Source organism: Pelodiscus sinensis, chromosome 5 (genome assembly GCF_049634645.1).
Source record: "Pelodiscus sinensis isolate JC-2024 chromosome 5, ASM4963464v1, whole genome shotgun sequence".
In the NCBI taxonomy this organism is placed as follows: domain Eukaryota; kingdom Metazoa; phylum Chordata; order Testudines; family Trionychidae; genus Pelodiscus; species Pelodiscus sinensis.
In genome coordinates, this window is record NC_134715.1 from 12,614,034 (window position 1) to 12,635,941 (window position 21,908).

At 44.2% G+C, this 21,908-nt stretch overlaps 1 protein-coding gene across 1 annotated transcript in view; it reads left to right on the forward strand.

Moving 5' to 3' along the window:
* The first annotated feature begins 2,424 nt into the window (after nt 1-2,424).
* CDS1 (CDP-diacylglycerol synthase 1) overlaps nt 2,425-21,908 on the forward strand; it is a 72,753-nt gene continuing 53,269 nt past the window's right edge. The window contains exons 1-2 of the mRNA XM_075929530.1: nt 2,425-2,703; nt 17,643-17,770. Coding sequence (XP_075785645.1) covers nt 2,668-2,703; nt 17,643-17,770 — 164 coding nt within the window. The 5' untranslated portion in view covers nt 2,425-2,667. The remainder of the gene's footprint in view (nt 2,704-17,642; nt 17,771-21,908) is intronic.

Here is a 21,908-nt window from a genome sequence, read left to right on the forward strand (position 1 = left end):
TTCTTTCTCCTAATCCCTAGCAAAGCTTGTGAAGCTGCAACACCATATCCGGACTTCTGATATAAAGTAGTTTAGCTTTCTACAGTGAAGGCAATTGCTCTTGTTTCTTGTAAACCTTTGAATATGTAAGTGCTGAGTATGTCATCTCGAGAGAACACTCTGAAATTGAAAGGGTGAACTTGTATTGAAATGTACTCTTTCCAGTGTAACCCTTCTGCCAGATAGCACCACCAGCAGCCAGGGCCGGATTCAATATCTTAGGGGTTCCTCTCCATCTGTCCCACACAGAACTAGCTCAAGCTCCCATCCAGTAATGTGGGAAATTCACACAATACCTCGGGCGCCTCTGAGACACAATGCTTCCCCATTTGAAAGCACAGAGTCTGAGTGCAAAAAAGAAACCTTTAATAAAAGGAGAGGGAAGTAACATGGCATTAATTTTGGAAAGCACCATAGAGTTCATACCAAAACCATGAGTAATAGTCCCACCTCAAGTAGGTTGGGCAATGTCCTTTTCTTCTCAAGTTCTTCAGTCCAGCAACGTAAATGTCCCTTTCACATGCTCAACCCTTCTCTGCCACCCACTCACAGTTGCTGCCCTTGGGTCAGGGCAGGCCCAGAGTTCAGAGATGCATCTGCAGAGTTCACCTCCCATCCTGAGTGGGGGGAGGTAAAGAGGCTTCTTACTCACTCTGCTCATCACTCGCCATCCACCTGCTTGCTACTGCCACATTGCTGACCATTCATCTCACCTTGCTGCCGCCACTGTGCTAACTGCCCTGCTGGCCGCTCAATATATCTCATTGCCACTCAACTGGCTGCTCATCATGTTGCTGCCGCTCTGCTGGCCACTCGTCACATCTTCCTCTGGACCTAACCTAGTGATTTCAGTTCTCAGTGATTACTGGGTTAGACCAAAGGTCTAGCCCACTATCCTGTCTGCCAACAGTGGCAAATGCCAGATGCCCCCAGAGGGAGTGAACAGAACAGAACAGAAAGTCATCATCAAGTGGTCCCTCTCCTGTTATCCATTTCCACCCTCTGACAAACAGAGGCTAGGAACGTCATTCCTACCCATCCTGGCTAATAGTCATTGATGGACCTAACCTCCGTGAATTTATCTAGTTCTTTTTTTAACTCTGTCAAAGTCCTGGTCTTCACAACATCCTCTGGCAAGGAGTTCCATAGGTTGACTGGATGCTGCATGAAGAAAAACTTCCTTTTGTTTGTTTTAAACCTGCTACCTATTAATTTCATTTGGTGATCCCTAGTCAAGCCACAAGAAATTCCAGCATCCACTGGAGTAAATGTAAATAATAAAAGACTCTTTATGGAGCCTGTTCTAGTTCTATCATTAGGACAGGGGAGAAACAGGTTGAACTGTTCTTACAGCTCATACCTGGAGGGCATGTAGCCAGCTGATTTCACTTCACAGGGCTTTGGCAATGGAGCCCTTGTCCATCTGAGGTTCTTTACACTGACAGTTTCTCTACTTTTGAACTGAGTTAAACACCTTCTGATTTTTCTGCATTCCCACAATAACTGCAAGCATCGGTGGGCATATCTCACAATTCCTGTATTAGTGTTAACACAATTTATGACCCCACAACAACCAAATTGGTTACAGTGGGCAAAACATCATTGTAACAGTTGACTATCTAGCAGACCTGAATGAAGTGTATTTATATGCACATATCCAGCATCTAATTCTTAAAACTGAGAGGCTACGTCTAGACCGGCATGATTTTCCGCAAATGCTTTTAACGGAAAAGTACTCTTAAGTACTTTACAAAAGGTTTAAATAATTGGCCACTCTTGTACCAATTGGATTAACGGTACTCATGTATTAAGAGCATAGCAATATCTATTCCTTTGAATTAGAAGGGTTCTCTGTTAGGTTTTTCAGGGCTCAGTAGGACTATTATAAAACTAGACACGTAGGGCTTCAGCTACTATGAGCACTGATTTTAGGCATCTTCCCTATGATAGTTAAGCATAAGGTACTGGCATTTTAACGCAGATTAGGTAAAATGCTGCAGTTTCATAGGACGTGGCTGGAAAAGTTAAAGCCTACTGCTAATTAATGTGAAGACTACACCTCAGTCCAGGGACTCAAGAGCCCACTTTTTTTGCACAGTGAAAACAAGAGTGTGGGGATGCTCTCCCTTGCACCCTTGCTGTGATGTTTCAGGCACTGGTCCCAGGTTGGGTCTGTATTAGATTAGCAAGGCAGCACGTCAGGGGCGCGCTCAGTGACTGCACCCTGCGGCATGGCCAATCCCCCCCAGCGCGAGGCCTCGGCGCTGCCCCACGAGCTGGGGGGGGGAGCTGTGCGCACCCCCACCCCTGCTGGGCGGCAGGAGGGGACTGTGCCCTGGGGAGGGTGCGGCGCGAGCCGAGTCCGGGGCAAAGGCCCGTCTGCAGCGACCCACCCCAACCGGCCTTTCCAGTTGCCCCGGGGGGAGGAGCGCGCGGCGGGGCGGGGCCTGTGACATCACACAAGGGGTTGGCTCGCGGCAGGCGCTGGGACGGGCGGCCGGTTCCCGCTGCTGCTGCTGGCGCGCGCCCGCCTCCCTCCCTCGCCCACCTGCGTGGCCGCGCCCCCTGCCCGCGGTGCCGGGGGCCGCGGCGAGAGCGGGGGCCGCAGCCGTTGGCCCGCCGCGCGGCATGGCGGGGCTGAGGCGGCGAGGGGCCGGCGACAAGGTGAGCCTGGGGGCGCGGCCCGGAGCAGGGGCGAGGCGGTTCTCGGCGGGGGCCTCCGCCCTGGCAGCCACCTCGCCCCCTTCCTTCCCGCCGGCCCCTGGCTGGGCGCGTGCTGGGGATGGGCGGTGCAGGGACTGGTTCATCGCTCCCTCCTCCCCTGGGGCGTGCGCGCGCGTGTGGGGGTGGGCGCGCGCATGTGTGGGGGGGTATGCGCGCGCGCGCGTGTGGGGGTGGGCGCGCGCATGTGTGGGGGGGTATGCGCGCGCGCGTGTGGGGGTGGGCGCGCGCATGTGTGGGGGGGGATGCGCGCGCGCGTGTGTGTGTGTGGGGGGGATGCGCGTGTGGGGGGGTGCGTGTGTGTGTCTGTGCGTGGGGTGCGTGTGTGGGGGCGGTGCGCATGTCTGGGGGGGTGCGCGTGTCTGGGGGGGTGCGTGTGTGTGTCTGTGTGTGGGGTGCCTGTGTGTGGGGGGGTGCGCGCGCATGTGTGTGTGTGTGGGGGGGGCATCTCCTCCCCACCCCGCTGTGAAATCGCTGTGCAGTCATGACAGGGTCTCTCACACTAATATGCACCAGCTGCTGCTTTCCTTCAAGTATGTGCGCTGCTGGTGCGGCGGGCCAGGGGTCCCCCTGCTCTTCCTCTTCCCCCGCAGGCCCGAGAGCTATGGGAGTATCCAGCGCCTGACTAGCTCTGCAGCAAGAAGCTGGCTGATCCGTGGTTCCCTTCAGTCTTCATTGTTTCCTGCAGTTAATCACTCCTCCTCCTTCTGTGCATAAAGTAGTTCTGGAGACATAAACTGCATATTCACGGTTCTGTTGACCTTGTGCCTTGGGAAGGAATCAGAACATGTACTGTCCAACCTGCCCTAGCGAAAGGTTGTCAGCCCTTCCATGGCAGTTCTCTTGTTTTATGGCTTTATAGCTCTGATAAACATTTACTTCTGGGCTTGAATGTGACTTTCAGCATACCATTTCTGTTGAGGGAAAAACATTTCAGAATAACTGAGTATACAGCAGGTTGTGTTCATTATATTCCTGACTTTCTCTCCTGCCAATGAGTTTTGTTCACTTCTGAAATTGAGTCAAAAAGAGAGATGATCATTATGACCAAAATTAAATGTCCTTTAACTTTAAAAAACAGGTGTATACATGTTTTTGACATTTAAAACAGTATTTAAACATTCAGTATTTGTGCATGTGAGCTAGACAGCGAAACTGACTTGTGTTTTCATTTCTACTTAGTCACCTTGAACAATATTAGCAAGCAAATTGTAACCCTCCTCCCGGAACTCATTTGGAAAAAAAAGTCACTGTCAGGTAGCCACTGAAGGTGTAGACCAAGAAGAAAGCTAAATGATGTAATGACTTATTGGGGAATCTATAGCAATCTGCCCAAAAGACTTTTCTATTTTTCTGAACATGCCCAATTCTTTCAGCCTATAGATTATTTTTAAAATAAACATCTTACTTTTCTTGCTCTCATCTGGACTCCCTCCAGTGTGTCTTACAGTGCAGTGCACAGAACAGGATGCGGAACTCCAATTGGCCTCACCATTGCCATGCAGAATGGAACAGTTACCTCTCATGTCTGTTGTTACATCCCAGAAAAAGATTTGCCTTTCACAACAGCCTCACTATGACTCATTCAGTGTGTGATTCACAGCACTTTGTTCGTCAGCATAAAATGGGCGTTTCACTAACATCAGTATCCTCACAGAGGCCAACCCCTTCAGGATTGAGGCGTGATTGTCTAGTAGTGTTTCTCACTGGGCCCAGGCCATGCTGCTTCCTGCAGCTCCCCTTGGCTGCAAACAGTGAATTGCAGCCAATGGGAGCTGTGAGGCTCCAGGGCTGTGGAGTCATTAAATAAACAAACTGAGCGGCCCATTAGCAGCTTTCTCAACACTGATCTAGTATCAGCTGTGATGGGGGAGTGGGTACTGTGACTTATTCCTGATACATGTCTATCAAAACAGTTGTATGATGCTTTAAAGACAGCCTTGAGACAAACGCCATGGCTGCATCTAAACTGGCATGATTTTGCGGAAATACTTTTAACGGAAAAGTTTTTCCGTTAAAAGTATTTCTGCAAAAGCGCATCTAGATTGGCACGGATGCTTTTGCGCACAAGCGTCCATGGCCAGTCTAGACGCGATTTTTGCGCAAGAAAGCCCCGATCGCCATTTTAGCCATCGGGGCTTTTTTGTGCAAAACAGTTCTTCCCTGTCTACACTGGCCCTCTTGCACAAGTATTCTTGCACAAGAGGGCTTTTTCCCGAGCGGGAGTGTGAAAGCATTTGTGCAAGAAGCACTGATTTTGTACATTACAAAGTCAGTGCTCTTGCGCAAATTCAAGCGGCCAATGTAGACGGCTGGCAAGTTTTTGCACGAAAGCAGCCGCTTTTGCGCAAAATCTTGCCAGTCTAGATGCACCTCAAAAGATGCGGCATTGACAGTGGCACAGAGACAGCAGCCAAGGCCAAACCTAAAAGATGAAGACTAGCTAGAGAAGGGATGCTCACTTTTGAGGGAAATTGCCTTGCCCTGGTTTCAGAAAAATGCCAGAAGAGAAAGAACAGATTATTATCATGTAGCAATCATGGCCTAACTTTGCTTTACAGCATCACCTACAATGAGTTTGTTGCGCAAAGATTGGACTCTTCAGTCACCAAAGGATTCATACAATGTAAAAACCAGCAGACGAGATCATCCTCAACCCAGAGGGATAGCAGACTATCTCCATTTTTTTTTTGAATTTCATCTCCTTGATTTCAAACCAGTTCTCCAATGTATCAGTTTTAAATTTTAATCCAATCCTTCAAAGTGCATGCAACCCCTTCCATACAGTCAGAGTCATCTTGGCTCGTCGGAAGTAATGAGACTGCTTACCGTAGTATTGCTAATTCAGACGAAGACGGGTTTGCAGGTTTCTGTTCATAATAGAGGAGGCCTTTCTTGATGCTATGGATTTGGTCTATATATTTGAGCTACAGGTTGAACTTCTCTAGTCTGGCACCCTCGGGCCCTGACCAGTGCTAAATCAAAGAATTTGCCTGGCCACAGGAGGTCAGTATTTAGCAGCATTACCAAAACTTCCACTGCTTAAAGGTTCTTTGGGGGTAAATTAGAGCTAATAATAGCACAGAACACTGAGAACCAGGACTTGTGGTTCTAAACAAACTTTCTGGTACCACAGGAAACCTGACCACACCCATGTTCCATGAAATCATTTGTTTAGAAGCATTTTGTTGTGCTCTCAAAACATTCCTGAATTAGTAGACTGTACAAAGACCCCAGCAACTAGAGTATTTCTTGTGTGTGCTTCAGTTAGCAAAATGCTTAACGTAGTGTGTGTTTGTGGGGTGAGGGTGGGAAGTAGGGTGTAATAGTTGGATTGCAGGAGTTTTGGGTTTTATTACTCTGCTATTGAACATTACTGAGGTATTACCTGCCAAAGATTTGTTGGGAATGGGGAAAATACTTTGGATGTTGAGATCTAATAAACGTTCATTGGATACCTGATGTTGTATCTGTGGGCTTGACTACACTTGAAACAATACAGCATCACTTCCAGTGTAGATGGCAGGTCATAGGTCTGGGGTCAACAGTCAAGGCCACAGAGTTGTGGGGAGGGGGGGGGGCGCATCCCTGCAGCCACTCAACATAAACAAACTACCTTGTGGCCCATCAGCTGATTACCCTGGCAGGTCAAGAGCCGAAGGTTGCTAGCCCCTGGTACAGGTAATCCAACTTCCCGAGAGGCAGGAACCAGGTCTACAGAAGAATATTTCTGTTGACCTAGTGCTGTCTACATTGGGATTTGGGTCTTAACTGTGTCACTCAGAATTGTGGATTTTTCATATCTCTGATACATGGCTGGGTCCATCAAATTTTCTAAAGTAGAGCAGCTCTAAATAAGGAAGTGCTGTCCTTAATGTCTGTACTGTAGAGAAGAAACTGAAGTGATCTTTGAACATTGTTGTATACGGTCTGGGCTTAGCAAACCATTGTAGCCTCCTAAATTTTGTTTAGTTTACGGTTCTAGTATCTTACCAAAAAAAACCCCCTCCAAACAAACCATCCAGTTTGCTTTAGGACAGCCTAGTAAGGTCTTGAAGGATTTGCTTTACATCACAGTTAGCTCCAGTTACTCCACTCTAACTACCCTGGCTCAAGTGAGTGAACACTGCTATACACCACTCAAACTAGGCAGAGTAACTGCATTAGTGATTTGATTAGCAACTGATGAGTTGTAAGTAGGTATGTCATTGTATAGATGACCACATGATTAACCGATAAGCCTAGGTTTATCAATTAATCTTGGTGACTACATTCCCTCCCCCTTTCTGCCTGTGTATCAGAGGCAGCAAGGCATAGGGGAGCGGGAGCTGGTGCCTGTGAGGAGCAGGCTTAAATGCTGGCTCCCCATTAGCACCAGATCTGCTCTGCTCTCCCCTTCCCCTCCCGCGCTGCTGGCTCTGATAGAGACAATGGTGAGGGAGACAGGCTGGAGCCAGTATGCACGGGGAGCCAGCTTTCAAGTGATGAACATATGGCAAAGTGGGATAGGAAGCAGGAGAAAAAGGGAGGCATGCATTTGTACCACCAGGTTTGGGAGACTCAGACAAACCAAAACATGTTCTTAGGTAAAACCCAAGATTTAAAGACCATTACTAATGTTGGTTTTAAGAAGACCCACTGGAAATGTCATTTCTACATAACTTCTCTTTCTGATCACCCCTAACAAAAAAGAAAATTGGAAAGATTGAAAATTGAAAGGGAATCAATTAAAAAAAATACTTCAATCAAAAACTTGAAAATATGGGATATTTGGGGTTGTTTCATCACCATGGGTACATCCAGAGTAAGCTACAAATGCGTGTGGTTGTCCTATAAAATGAGCCCCAAATTAACACAATCATGTTAAAATCAACAATAAAGTAGTCTGGGGGGTTTCACACTATCATTGTTGATATTGCACGTGTGACTCCTAACTTCTTTGGGAGTTAGGAGTCACACACATATACACACACACACAGATTTGCACTTGGCCATATATACACAGATTTGCACTTGGCCACATTTAATTTTTTTAAATTATCATATGCAAGGTAAGGATGTAAAAGTTTAACAGGTAAACCTCACCCTTAACTGGTGAGGCTTCACGCTTCTAGTTAACCTGGGCAGGGGGCCGCTCCAGCCTTGTAGGGCTCACCACAGTAGCCCCTGTCTGTGAGAGGCCCAGCCGTGTCAATCTCCCCCTTCCGTTTCCCTAGCTGCAGGTTACATGCTGGCAAACCCACTCCAATGAGCTAGCTGCAGAGCCCATAGTGAACTTCTTCCCCAGGTGCAAGGCCAGCAAAGGCTGCTGCCAGACCTGCTCCAGGGTAGGAGCTTTACTGCGAGCTCTGCAATATAAAGCTTATTTATACTGCAGAGACTGCAGCACATGTAACTGCTAAGAATTTTAGGAATTACATGGTTAAATTTTTACATCCCTAATGTAGGGGAGGAAAGGCAGATCATTTGACCCTGATCTCCTTCCCATTCCCACCTTCATGGACATATTACAGCTAATAGTTTAAATCAGGGGTTCTCAAATGTTCACAATACAGATCCAAATGTAAGTAGAGCATCTAGTTGACTCCTTTCCCACTTGTGATTGCCAATCAAATTCTCCCATGTTGTTATGCATGTAACATACCTGCAGCAACTATAGCAATCTAATACTAAGAAAGTACTTTACATTAAAAGAAAAGATAAAATGTTATCTATTAACTGGAATTGACAATAGTCAGCACCAGGTAGCTTTTTGTGTATCAGTGTGTTCTGTGGACCATAGTGGAGAAATGCTGTTTTAAATAATATGAAAGCGGAAGTACTTAAACCATATGGAGTAAAATCAAGATTATTATAGTTACAATTTGTACAAGCATCTCTTACTCAACTTGGATTTCTAGGTAACTGCTGAAATAATTGTAGAGCAAGTCCTGCTACAGAATGCCATCCACACTAGCAAAAATAAATCTACAGATAAAATAACAAAAGTCTCTGGAGTTTTTTGGACAGTGGTGTTTTTGTGGGAGTTTGATCTGAGAGGATGGTGGTGATTTTGTGTTTTGAAGGTGCAGTGATTTCTTCCAGGTGAGGCATAAGTGCATTTTTTAATATCCTGTAACATGCTGCCCCTGATAAGCTGGATTGCTTTTTAAACCTAGCCAGCCTCTCTCAGGAACATTGGAGCAGCTAGCAATTAACATCAGAGTTTCTATGGGTCTCTGTTTTTTCTCTCCCCCCCCCACTTTTTTAAAATAGGATTGAGGTGTAGGAAGAGAAGACCGTGGTTACTGCAGCAGCTGTAGAAGTGACTCCAGGAGAAGAGAAGACAGAAGAAGATTGGATGCAGAAGCTGTGGGATGCATTATCATTTTTGAGTGTATATCTGATGGAAGCTATGTATGGCTGAAATGTCACTAGAACAAAAGAGAAGATCCAAGAATTGAAGATGCAGTGGAGAGGATGCTGAAATCCAGATGGGGATTTGAAAGAATAATAGAGGAGAGCTTGTACAAATCTCTCAACATTTGTGGATACCTGCCAAACAAAAGACACTGGGAGGCAGATGGCCAGAAAAGAGGGTGATGCATTGAAGGATGACTAGGAGGACAAGGCGGAGGAAGAGATCATCTAGTGGTGGTGAAACTTAATTGCGTAACAGATTTGCCAAACTAGCTAGTGAATGAGAAGAAACTGAGAAGATGAGGTGGTGAGGAAGAAAACAGAAGAGCAAGATGCTCTTTATGGAGATGCTGGGGGATTGGAGCCTAAAGAAAAATTATGATGATGTACAGGGGTCTATATGGGACCATAACACCAAGAAGTAGGTGACTGAGAACTCCATACTCTGAAAAATTGAGAGTTCAGAAAATTAGTTAAAATAAGACAAACGTACATCTGAAAATCAGGCAATTCAGAGTTAATGTCTCCCATGCCCTTGTCTAACTTTTCCTGTCTTTTGATGCTGACAGTAGCCAACCAAAACTAACTGGACATAACCTTAACAATCTGCCATTTCACTGTACCCATCACAATGCTGTGCCATCATTCTGCTTTGTGCACTCTTACTGACCCTCATTGTGCATTATTAAAATTTTTGTGCAGTAAATAGAATAGTGGAAGCATAGTGCTATCTTGCTTCCAAATGCTGCAGAGAGAAAGGTATTGCATCAAGGCCTGTGCTGTGCCTGACAGGAGGCACAAAAGAGACTCATCCCTGAAGAAGGAGAAGAAAAGAGGTTTTATGTGCCTTATGTTTTGAGGAGGTGGAGCATTCCCTGAAATGAGTTCCTACTACAGAAAGGATATGGATACATTGGAGAGGGTCCAGCAGAGGGCAACCAAAATGATTAGGGAGCAGGAGCACTTGACCTACAAGAAGATGAGGGATTTGGGCTTATTTAGTCTGCAAAAGAGGAGAATGAGGGGGGATTTGATAGCAGCCTTCAGCTTCCTGAAGGGAGGTTCCAAAGAGGATGCAGAGAGGCTGTTCTCAGTAGTGATGGATGGCAGAACAAGGAGCAATAGTCTCAAGTTACAGAGGGGGAGGTCTAAGTTGGATATCAGGAAAAATTATTTCACCAGGGGGGTGGAGAAGTACTAGAATGGGTTACCCAGGGAGGTGGTGGAATCTCCATCCCTAGAGGTTTTTATGTCTTGGCTTGACAAAGCCCTGGATGGGATGATTTAGTTTGGGTTGGTCCTTCTTTGGGCAGGAGGCTGGAATTGATGACCTCCTGAGGTCTCTTCCAATCCTATGATTCTAAGTTAGAATAGACTCTGGGAGCTTCAACTTGTGTCAGCTTTCCTCACCCCCAGCATAGAGCACTGACCATTCCTTACAAACCCAGCAGACTCCTGTGCTGGTGGGTGTGAAGAAAGGCTGTATTTGTGGGAAAGGGAAGTAGATTTGACAAGACCTGAAAATCTGAGCTGGACTTACAGTTGAAATTCTAGATTGCTAATTAAGATTTGCTCTGCTTCTGTCTTTGCAAATAGAAGAACAGATTATTGGGGAAATGACATAGGAAGGGAGTAGTAGTGAACAGTAAGGACTGACATTTAGGGTACGTCTAGATTACATGCCTCTACCGACAGAGGCATGTAAAATAGGCTACCCGACATAGCCAATGAAGCGGGGATTTAAATATCCCCGGCTTCATTAAAATAAAAATGGCCACCGCGCTGTGCCGGCTCAGCTGATCATTGGCACAGCGCACGAGTCAAGACGCGGATTGGTCAACAGGGAACGCCTTTGATGACCACTTCTGTAAACCTCATTTCACGAGGCATAAGAGAGTGGTCATCAAAGGTGTTCCCTGTCGACTGATCCGCGTCTTGACTCGCATGCTGTGCTGACGATTAGCTGAGCTGGCACAGCGCGGTGGCCATTTTTATTTTAATGAAGCCAGGGATATTTAATCCCCGCTTCATTGGCTATGTCGGGTAGCCTATTTTACATGCCTCTGTCGGTAGAGGCATGTAATCTAGACGTACCCTAAATGTTAGTCCTTACTGTTCACTACTACTCCCTTCCTATGTCATTTCCCCAATAATCTGTTCCATCCTGGCCTTCTTTCAGGGCTTTATCTCAAAATCCTCACAGCGCCCTTTCTAGGATTCTGCAATTCACCCTAGCCCTTCACAGCTTGTCTTCTCAGCCACTGGACCTGGACTTGGGTCTGCAATCCACCCTATACACACTGAGCTGTCCAAGGTACCATTACCTTCCCTGTCAATGAAGCTCTGAGTCTGCCTGGCTTGATCTCCAGAGGGGAACTGCCAGGTCCTGGCCCAGCAGCTTCTTTACACTGGCTCACTATGCCCTGATTGGCCACAGTGGAAGTAGCCACTCTAGCTTGCCTGGAAGATTTCTCCTCTGCTGTTTTTCCTCAGGCTTGATGTGGCATGGCCATACATCTCCAGCAGGGGGCTTTGGGCCTAGTCCCTCTGCCACAACATCCTTTTACTGTTCTTGCCTACTGAATATTGGCATAGCTGGAGCATGTAAATTAAAGCACAAATATAGCAGTAATGCCTCTATAGATCATTTAGTGAGACTAAAGATTAAAAAAAATATAAAATATCCCTCAGTCACTTAGATTTTTCACAGTATGTCTACACTTAAAATGCTACAGCTGCAGCTTTGACTCCCTAGAGTACTAGGAAGGGGTCTCCAGTTGCTGTAGCTAATTAGCCTTCCTGAGAGACAGTATCTAGATTGTCAGAAGAATTGTTTGTTGACCAAGAGCTGTCTACAGAGGGGGTTAGGTTCAGTTATTCACATCTCAAGGGTGTGGATTTATGTACCCGAGAGACATTAGCATAGCTATCCAAGATCCTAGTGTAGACTGCCATCAGTCCCTTTTTCAAAAGCGACAGACACTTAGGAACCTACATTTCAGTGAAAGTCTTTAGTACTTTGGCTTCTAAGTACTAAGAACTTATCAAAACAGCATAGATCAAAGCACACACTAGAACTTTTAGTGCATGACATGTCTTCACGTGGACACTTAGGTCATGTCTACATCTGAGAGTTGTCAGTTTATTGTCAACAATCATAAACTGCTTAATTACGTTGCTTGCACATGTTTATATAATGCTTTTTGTGTGCCATAAGTGCACTGTGGGTAGCTATCTTACTGTGCAAATCATCACCATCTGCTACTTGGAGTTCTGGGATGGATTTCAGGGCAGCGGACTCCCTGTCCATAATATAGTTTTCTCCATTTCATGATTCCATGTGCTTTTGACTACATTTTGTGCTGTTTTCTCAACTGCCCTTGCAAATTTTGCATATGTCCTCTCTGCTTGAAAGCATGGACCCTGCAGTGCTCTCCAGTCTTGTGATGAGTTTATGAACACAATGCAGCTGATCCTGCAGTATTTCATGAGCTGCAAATCTGGAAATTAATCTGTGGTGCCTGCCTTGCGAGACAGTTTCAGGGGTCCTTTATACAATATGTTCAGACAGTTTAGTTGTTGATTGTTTTCTTTAACATATCAAAGTCTCAGCAGAAGTACTCTGAGTTGTTTCTGTTCACACCAGGTGTGCTAGAAGTCAGTTTTACAGTACAAAGGCACATGATAACCCGAGTGAGGAGTCTACAAGACAAACTGTGACAAGATAAGAGTTTACATGACAAATTGTGACAGACTAGGGGTCTCCATGAAGTTGAGATAGGAGGCATTGTAAGGGTCTTGATTAGAGTTAAGATGATTTCTCTCTGTTACAGAGAGAGAGAGGCCTGGAAAACTTTTAACCCTTACAGCAGTTTTCTTTTAGAGAGTTTTGATTTCCTGCACAGTCCCCCCCTTAGACACAATTGGAGTTATTTGATTTTTCTCCCACAGTCACTTCCAGCATAGCCTGCCCCACCCCCTTCCAACATGGCTTCTACAGGGGGCACTCTGTCCTGGGGATAATGGAGAGCCCCACCCCTGGGCACCCATACCCTGCTGCTGCTGCCACCAGACCACAAGAGTTACCTGAGACAAGTAAATGAGTGCCTCTGTCCTCCCTGACCCTGGCTGAGCTGGCTGCTGTTTCCCCTCCTGCATTGCCAGCTGGCTCTAAGTAAGGTTACGTGGGACTATTCAAATGCACTCCCATCAGCACATCGCCTTGAGTAGCAGCCCTCATCGCCTATGTCAAGGGCTGGCCCTGATTGGCCTGTAGAGAAAGCTGGATGCAGGGACTTTATTTCCAGAGCAGAAGATCCCCGTAGGGGATGTGGAAGTGCCTACAGTGATCCTGAGAGACCCAGCTTACACTGTACCCCTGTGGCTAATGATGCCTTACACCATAAAACTTGAAAGCAGCAAGGAGCGCTTCAACAACTAGACTCAGCAGGTGGAGAATGACCATAAATGCCCTTTTGACAGATTAAAGGGTTGCTTGTGCTACCCTTTTGGCAGGTTAGGCTTCACTGAGAACAGTAGTCCCATGGTCATAGCAGTCTGCTGTGCTCTGCATAACATTTTGAAGCCAAGCGGGGAGAAGTTTACTAAAGCATGGAATGGTGAGGTGGCTCACCTGGTGACTGATTTGAGCACCCAGACACAGAGAGGTTCAATGGGGAGCAGCATGAGGCTTTGAAGCAATGTTCTGACAGTGAGCCCTAGTAATGTCTTTTTTGTATTGCATTCAGGCAGGCATTGTTTATTTGAATGACCTTTGTGCATATTGTTGCCTGAACCTTAATTATAATCTACATATGTGCGGTTTTGTCACTGTGTATGAATTTCTGCTTCACCCACCATGTGTAGGACACAATCATTTCTGTGACTAATATTTCATTTTCCTACAAGGGACATGACATTAAATAGCACTCTTTCAAATGAGGCTCTTGCAGCTGTGTGTAAATCCAGCTGTTGTTATGGAACTGATTCTTAGGGGTGGAGTGCAAGGGGTACTGTGACATGCTAGGAACATGCAAGGAATATGTGTAGGGAGTTTGACAAGGTCATGGAATACAGTTCTGTAAGAGCTGCAGTGGGAGTTTAACACAAACTGACCTGAGCATCTCTGTTTGGTCCTTCATGGGTTTTATCATCTGCTCTTGCCCATCTCCTCTTCTGGCTGTCTATTTTTCGTTTGTCTTTCCATGCTCTGTACTCACTATCTGAATGATTAGCTGAGTGCAGCATTTCTCAAAATATGTCCTCCTCACTCCTCGTTTGCTCCTTATCAGATTGGGGCACTCTGCTGGTATGTAGGAGTTGGCCTTCCAGGCCACATCTGCAGAAGCAAACAAAATAAAAAAAATCAAAAAACAAACAACAACCCCCATGAAAATCAGTATTGTGAGTTCATTCTAAGTCTTGAATCATAAAAGTTACAAACACATCTTTCACTTTTCCGTTGGCAAGCGTGCAGCACGGTGAGAACATAAACATGGTGAGTTTGTCCCCAGGGAAAGGTGCAAGATGGAACAAAGGGTCTGGGGGTGGTTTCAGAAGTTTACAAGTGCCTAGGAACATTGTTTTCAGTACTAACACTGTTTTCTATACAAGGGGTGATTGAAGCTGATATCCCACCACTGAGGATGCAAGGGTGCAGTCTCCTAAATGCATATAGCTTCAGATCAGGTCTCTAGACCAGCGGTGCGCAACCATCTTTCTGGGGGGGTTTCATAGCATGGCATTTTGTTTTCCCTGCTTGGTGCCCTATGTACACACAGCAGGGGCAGTGGCAGGGGAGCAGACTGGTGCTTGAAATTAAAGGCGCCACAATAAAATGTTCCCAGAGTGTTTTTTTTCCCCCTCAACAAAAATAATCCCCCCCCCCCCCGCTCAACAAAAAATTTCCCGGCTCCGGGGGTCGTGAATGAAATAAGGTTGAGCACCACCACTGCTCTAGACTGCTCACTGCTGTACCGCTTTGGTTCCTGCAGATGTAATCAATGACTGGCATGGCAAAGTTTCCTATAAAGGGAGAAGAAGCAAAGGAGTTCTGCCAAGAAATCTTTGTCAGAGGATTGCAGAATACCTTTAGGAAGATTTCCTAGAGACTTCTTTGGAAGATTCCGGGGAGATGGAGCGTGTTAACAGACTTTTGTGCAGGACTCCCGCTGTGTATCTGTACAGGGGAATGAGAAGCAGATGCAAATAGTATTTATAATTTCTGTCCCTTCTCTCACATGCACCATGTAACAACACCTCTACTTCATGTCACTGCAGTATCAAAGCAAAATGAATACACGCTGGAGCTTGCCTCTTCTGCTTGTAGTGTGCCAGAGCTAGAGTACTGGGACTGGCTAGACCTCTCTAGAAAAAAGAGGCCTTGGTTCACCATGCCATGAGATGACCTTGTCGCTTGTCTCTTAATCTTCTCCTCATTTGCCACTTTATTTTGGGGGTTGACTTCTCTGCCTACTGCCTCCAGTCCCCCCAAGTATCCATGGAACTCTTGGCAGTGGAAGTGGGGTCAGAAGCCCTGTGTCATTTAGGGACTTCTGAAAATGTTAACCTGAAACTAAATCTTTTCTAGTTTTTAAATACTACCTTTTGTTAAAAGTGAACTTCCAAACTTTTGGAAGCTGCAAAGGTGGATAAGTAAATAACTAAATTGCTATTTGATGAAATGTACACAAGCATTTAAATATTGCCTAGAGATAGACAAGCCTGTTAATCTTCAATGTAAGTTATAGGATTGGCTTGTTGTTACAGTATAGAGTACTGTAAAGTGAAGAGCGCCTTGAATAATTTTGAGACAGTAACCACTTTACACACATATGGGTTCTTTCATGGCCACCAGAGACGTTTTATACAAACTTGCTTTGATTATACTTTTTCACTGTATTAAATTTAGTAATTTCCCCATATCAGAATTACTCTGTCAGGTGGCCTCCGGGTATAGAAAAACATAAACCTTGTTCACAAACGTGAAGTAAAACAGCTAAAACTTGTTCAGGAACTATTCATTAGAAAAGTGCAAAAAACCCTAAACACAAACAAACATTTGTCACATCACAATTCTACTCTTTTGTTCTCACCCCTTGTCTAGCCTGCTTAGATTACTAGCTATTAGGCACTACCAATATATATATATATATATATATATATATATATATATATATATGAAACCACCTAATTCAGGCAGTGTAGGTGAAGTAATGCTTTTATTGGACCAGTTTCTGTTGTTGAGAGACACAGGCTTTCAAGCTTACACAGAGGTCTGTTTATGTATTTAGTGCAGGTTTTTAGCAGGGCAAATAATACAGTCTTCGTTCTATAACATCACTGGTGAGAGGCAAGGCTGGGGAACCACCTACTGAATGGCAAAGAATAATAACTACCTTTTTGTAGCATGAGACAGGGAAAGGATGGGAAGTTCCTAACCAAGACTGGACTTAAACCTGAATGTGATGCCATTTATGACATAGAAGATCTGTGTAAACTGTTCTTCCTCCCTGCAACTCCCATTTCTCAGCTTTTCCTTTCTTCTACATCACTGAAAAACCTGTTATTGTCAGCACAGGGTTTTTAAACTTAAGTGTCTTTAAGAAATATTTTCAGGTCAGATTGAGGGGTAGGAGGGCAATGGGACAAAAGGAGGGAGAACGGTACATAAGATTGATGGGAATACAAGGTGGAGGAGAGAAATGAAAATGAAGAGATGGAAAGGGGCAATGGGAAGGTTGGCACCAGAATGGAGTTGTTAAAAATTGTTGCTAACCTGATGAACTATGTGTGTTTGATCCCTCTGTTTATGGTATTGGAACAAACCCTAACTGGCAAGATGGAATCAAAACTATGTATAGTTCTTGTAAGTAACTGACAAGGGATAAGCACAAAAAGATAGCAGGTTCTGAATGTGTTATAGGAGGAAAAGCTGAGCTAGAGACTCATGTTTCTGCTATTGAAATGGGAATTGCTCCAGAGAAGCAAGGCACTTACATCTTCAGAGTCTTGGAAAAATGTGTGGGGTTTTTTTTAGTATATACATCAAAATAAATCAACCATTGCTATTACTTATTTCTTTTGGGAAGAATATTGTCTATAGAAAGCTACCCAGCTATCTTATAAGAAGCTGATTTTTGGTCACTGCTGAAGAGTTGGACTGCAAAATGTTCTCTATATAGGTGTGTCAGAAATGTATGGTTACAGAGAATGAACCTTGAGAGTGAGACTGTTTGAAGGTGGCAAGTAACATCACAGCAAGTGAATAATTTACCATCTTATGAACTGTATGAAATCACATAGTAAGCTAAGCTTCACTCTGCATTAAAGTCTATAGTTTTGCTTATCTGTCATTCATATTTTCTTAGAAACTAGTTTTTCCGTGTCACCAGCCAAATGAATATTTGCAACTAAGCATATACAAGCATATACTATCTTCTGGAAGGTTAAACAATATTCTTTACTGTGCTTTGTCATCATAGGATGTGGTTTTGGGTGAACAATATGGAGATCTAGAGCTCAGAAATGAATCAGATATTCCAGAAGTGCCCCTATCAACAGACAGCACTCCAGAAATTCTCAAGAGAGCTCTGTCAGGCTTGTCGTCCAGGTATGGTAAAATTTTTGTAAACATTTTTTAACACATTTGGGGTAAGACAGACCATTGAGATAGTTGCTGACGAAAAAATAATTAGACAAAATTGAAAAGTCATGTTTTATTTAATGAGGGAACATATGCCACAATAATAGTTATTTATGGATTTTTATTAGGGTATCTGAGCTATATTCACCCTTGTGTAATAATTTTCATATGGCTAGTGTAAATTCAAAATATGATACCCAGAAGTTGCCCAGCTTCATCCATTTCTGAATAATTAAGATAACTCTAATTTAAAAGCTATCTCCTGTTCATAACAATTTCCTATCTTGGCACTACACAAGAGTCAGTAGTTATAGGGACTGATGTCACAGGACCTTTTTATTGGGGGGGGGGGGGAGAAATGATAAATAAGCTTTTGGTTTATTTGTTGACTTTCTCTCACCCCTGCTTCACTGGAACTACATGTTGCTTAAAATAGAAGGAATCTAAATGTTGTGTATATGTTATCTTTACATTTGATTTTCTGTCAAGTTTTGCGGTTTTATTAGGCCATTATACTAAATTTATTAAGTGTAATTGTGAAGCAGCGTCCAGTTTGTCCCTCTTTTTCACCTTTCTTTTCCCATTATTTCTTGTTTTATTTTCCCCCTCAAGTAGCTGTAGCCAAAGAGTAACATCAAGCACAGAAAAGTTGTGTATGTACGTGGAGCTAGCTGCGGAATGGAAATAGAAATCCCAGTTTTGTTTCCTTCTACAGTGCCTTCACATGTAGAATACTTTTTTACACTAGAGCCTTGCACCACTAGTGATTGCAACTGTCACTAATGACCCTGTTGTCATTTATCTAGGTCTACACAGCTGTGCAAACTAGTAACAGAGAAACATGACAGGAAGATTAAAGTGTAGCATGTTACACAAGTGCACTTAGAAATGTTAACCTTATAAAGTCAGTTATTGAGCTGAATACTTTTCCTCACGTTAGTGACAGAAATGTTAGTGAAAGTTGGAGGGAGAGAAAGGGAGGTGCAAAGAGGCCTTCATTCCACCTTTCTTTATTCAAACATTGAATCTCCACCAGATTTGTTTGCCGTCTAAATTAACTGCAACTTCATTTTTCATTAACCCATTGCCTACTGCTCATATCTTATTGGCTTGTCTGCTTCTTATTAAGCAGAGTTTACTGAAAGCCTTCTCTCTGAAACATAGAACTAAGCCATGGGCTCCAGGGATCATAGGAGTGGAAGGCATTGTCTTCCCAAACCACCAGCCTAGCCCCAGCCATACTCTGCCCCCAGAATGCTGTAGGTGTACTGGGGATGGAGTGTTGCTGCCCCAGAGCCCTCTCCTCCCTCCCCGTACTCCAGGGCTGGGGAGACTAGGGATGCATGCCATCCGCCTGCCCCATGCTCTGGGACCAAGGAGGCTTGGGTCATGCCCCCACCTCCCAGTGGTGCTATGAGGGGGGTGACTTGGTTCCTGTGGGGGGGAGGGAGGCAGGACCTGGGCAGAAGGGACAGGGCTGGGGTCTTGCCTCCTCCAACCCTACTTTCACCCACAGCCTTGACCCAAACAGCACTTCCTAGAGCAGATTGCAAATTTCATTTTACTGTCCTCACAGAATGAACAGGACCAGAATACCATCTCTTTTAGATTTTGCTTAGCTAACTAGGTAAACATATTGAGGAACAAAAGCCTTTCAATTAGACTTATCCTAAATAGTATTCAGAGAATGGGACACTACGGCTTCTAGTGAACTCATGAATATAAAATATCCTCTACTCTAGATTTTTTTTAAGTCTGTTTTCTGAAGGCCATGTTCCTTAGTACTCTTTGTTGGCAAAATGTAGTTCCTGGTGCTTTATTAATGGTGTTTTCAATGTTATTTACTGGGATCATATCCCTTTTGATTATTTAATTTCTTGAGGCATTGCTTCTTGTATCTCACGTCAGAACCAGTATGGCAACTAGAATTTTAATTTTTTTACAAGCATCTATATGAGCTATGATGTAAGTCCCTAAAATACTATTTTTAAACTGACTTTTAGAATTTTATCTATAGTTTGGGGTGGGCAAACTATGGTTTGTGGGCTGCATCTGGCCCGTTAGCCATTTTAATCCAGTCCTTGAACTCTCTTGTGGGGCTTTCTCTGCTCTGCATGTGCCATGGTTCCATGCAGAGCAGCTCCTAGAAGAAGCAGCATGTCCCCTCTCTGGTTCCTATGCATAGGGACAGCTAGAGGGTTCCTTGCACTGCACCTGCTCCAAGCACTGTCCTCACATTTTGCACTCTCTGGGAACTGTGGCCAATGGGAGCGCAGAGGGTGTTTCTGCAAATGATGCAGCACACAGAGCCACCTGCCACCACCTCTGTGTAGGTGTCAGCCAGAAGGGAGACATGCTGCTGCTTCTAGGAGCTGCTTGAAGAGGTAAGTGCATCACAGAGCCTGCACACTTGAACCTCCGGAGTCATGCTCCAACCTGTCCCCTAATCTCCAGTCCTCCTCCCACCCTCAGAACCCCACAGTCCCACTACAGAACACTCTCCTACACTCCAAACCCCTCATCCCTAGCCCCACCCCAGGGCTTGGCCTCCATGCTGAATCCCTCAGGCCCTACATCCAGTACTCTTCCTCCCCAGCTCCAGCTAGGAGCCCCCTCCCTCATCCTGAACTTCTTATTTCTTTCCCCCTGCCAGAGCCTGCACCCCCTCCTGCAACTCAACCCTAATTTTATGAGCATTCATGGCCTCCCCCATACAATTTCTATACCCTAATGTAGCCCTCGTACCAAAATGTTTGCCCACCCCTGCACTAGATGCTATGCTCTCTAGTGAAAGTTGATGAGGTATCACAGTTGTTATAGAACTAGAGGCTAGTTTCACTGACTTTCTAGCTATATATTGGCTGAGGTGCTTTCCCACAGGGAGTGAGGGGGTGGTATGTATGGTGTGTGTGTTTGGGAGAGCTTAGTTTATTGAGTTTTTGTCTTTTGTCCCAGCCATTTTGTGAGAACTTCTTAATATTTGTGTTTTTTATGGTGATAAGGATATACCACTAATTTGAGAAAAGAGGTCCTTTGCAGTGATTAGTGCAGTATAGGGTACTGAAGTCTGTTGCAATGCAGAGGTTCTGCTTTTATTGAAGTACCCATACAACTTTTAAGCAGTGTTAGTGGGGACTCTTCGCTTGCTAATAAATAATGTCTTTACAAATAAATTACACATGACTAACACAAACTTAAGTTCAAATTAAATATTTTAAATTGACTAAGTAGACAGTGTCTCTTTAATTTTAGTCATGTTTGTTTAGAAATTTTGTTACATGTGCTACAAGGTACATGTAAAATTGTTATGCAGAAGAGAATTTTTTTTAACGTGCCTACACTGTCTGTATAGTCAGTTTTTTGGTTTAACCTGTACAACCAGTTTCCTCTTTTCTTGTGGGTTTTTCATACCATAAAGACAAGAAAGATACACTGGAAAATAGCACTATAAAACCACAATATTTTAAAGAGATATTAGGAAGTAGGTATAGTATTGGAAACCTTAATTCATTTTTAAAAATAAGCTGAATTTTAGGTTGAGAATAATTTTTAAAATATAATTTGGAGCCTGTTTTCAATTAAACAGAATGTGATTTTCTTAATTGTCTTACAACTATCTATTTTTTAATCCAGTTGCTGAAACAATTTTATGAAATATAATATTGTTCTTTTCTTAAATCAGTCTTTTAAAATCCCTTTTAAGAAAGAACGCTTATGTTTGGAAACAAATGTTTACATGCTAGCAACAACTTTCCCCTTATGGACCAGATTGCTGCTGGATCCAGTATTGATATGTAGTAGGAAAAGGATACAACTAGCGTATTCTAGCTCCTCCCACATGCATATGTGTCAGGGCTGATATTGCAGTTCTAGTGCCTGTATGTGTGGTGCTAGCCACTCCACAAAAGGGGCAGAGCTATTACCATGGGCCCCTTCTGTATCACCCAGCAAAAGATGTCTGTAATACTTCAAAGCTGGTAGCAGTAATCATGCTAACCATGTTGCCATAATTGATAAATAGCCTTGTTAATTGTTCAGTTACTAAAGGAAATTTATTATAAATATCTACTACTATGAAGAGTGTTAACTGTATTGTTTTCTTTGT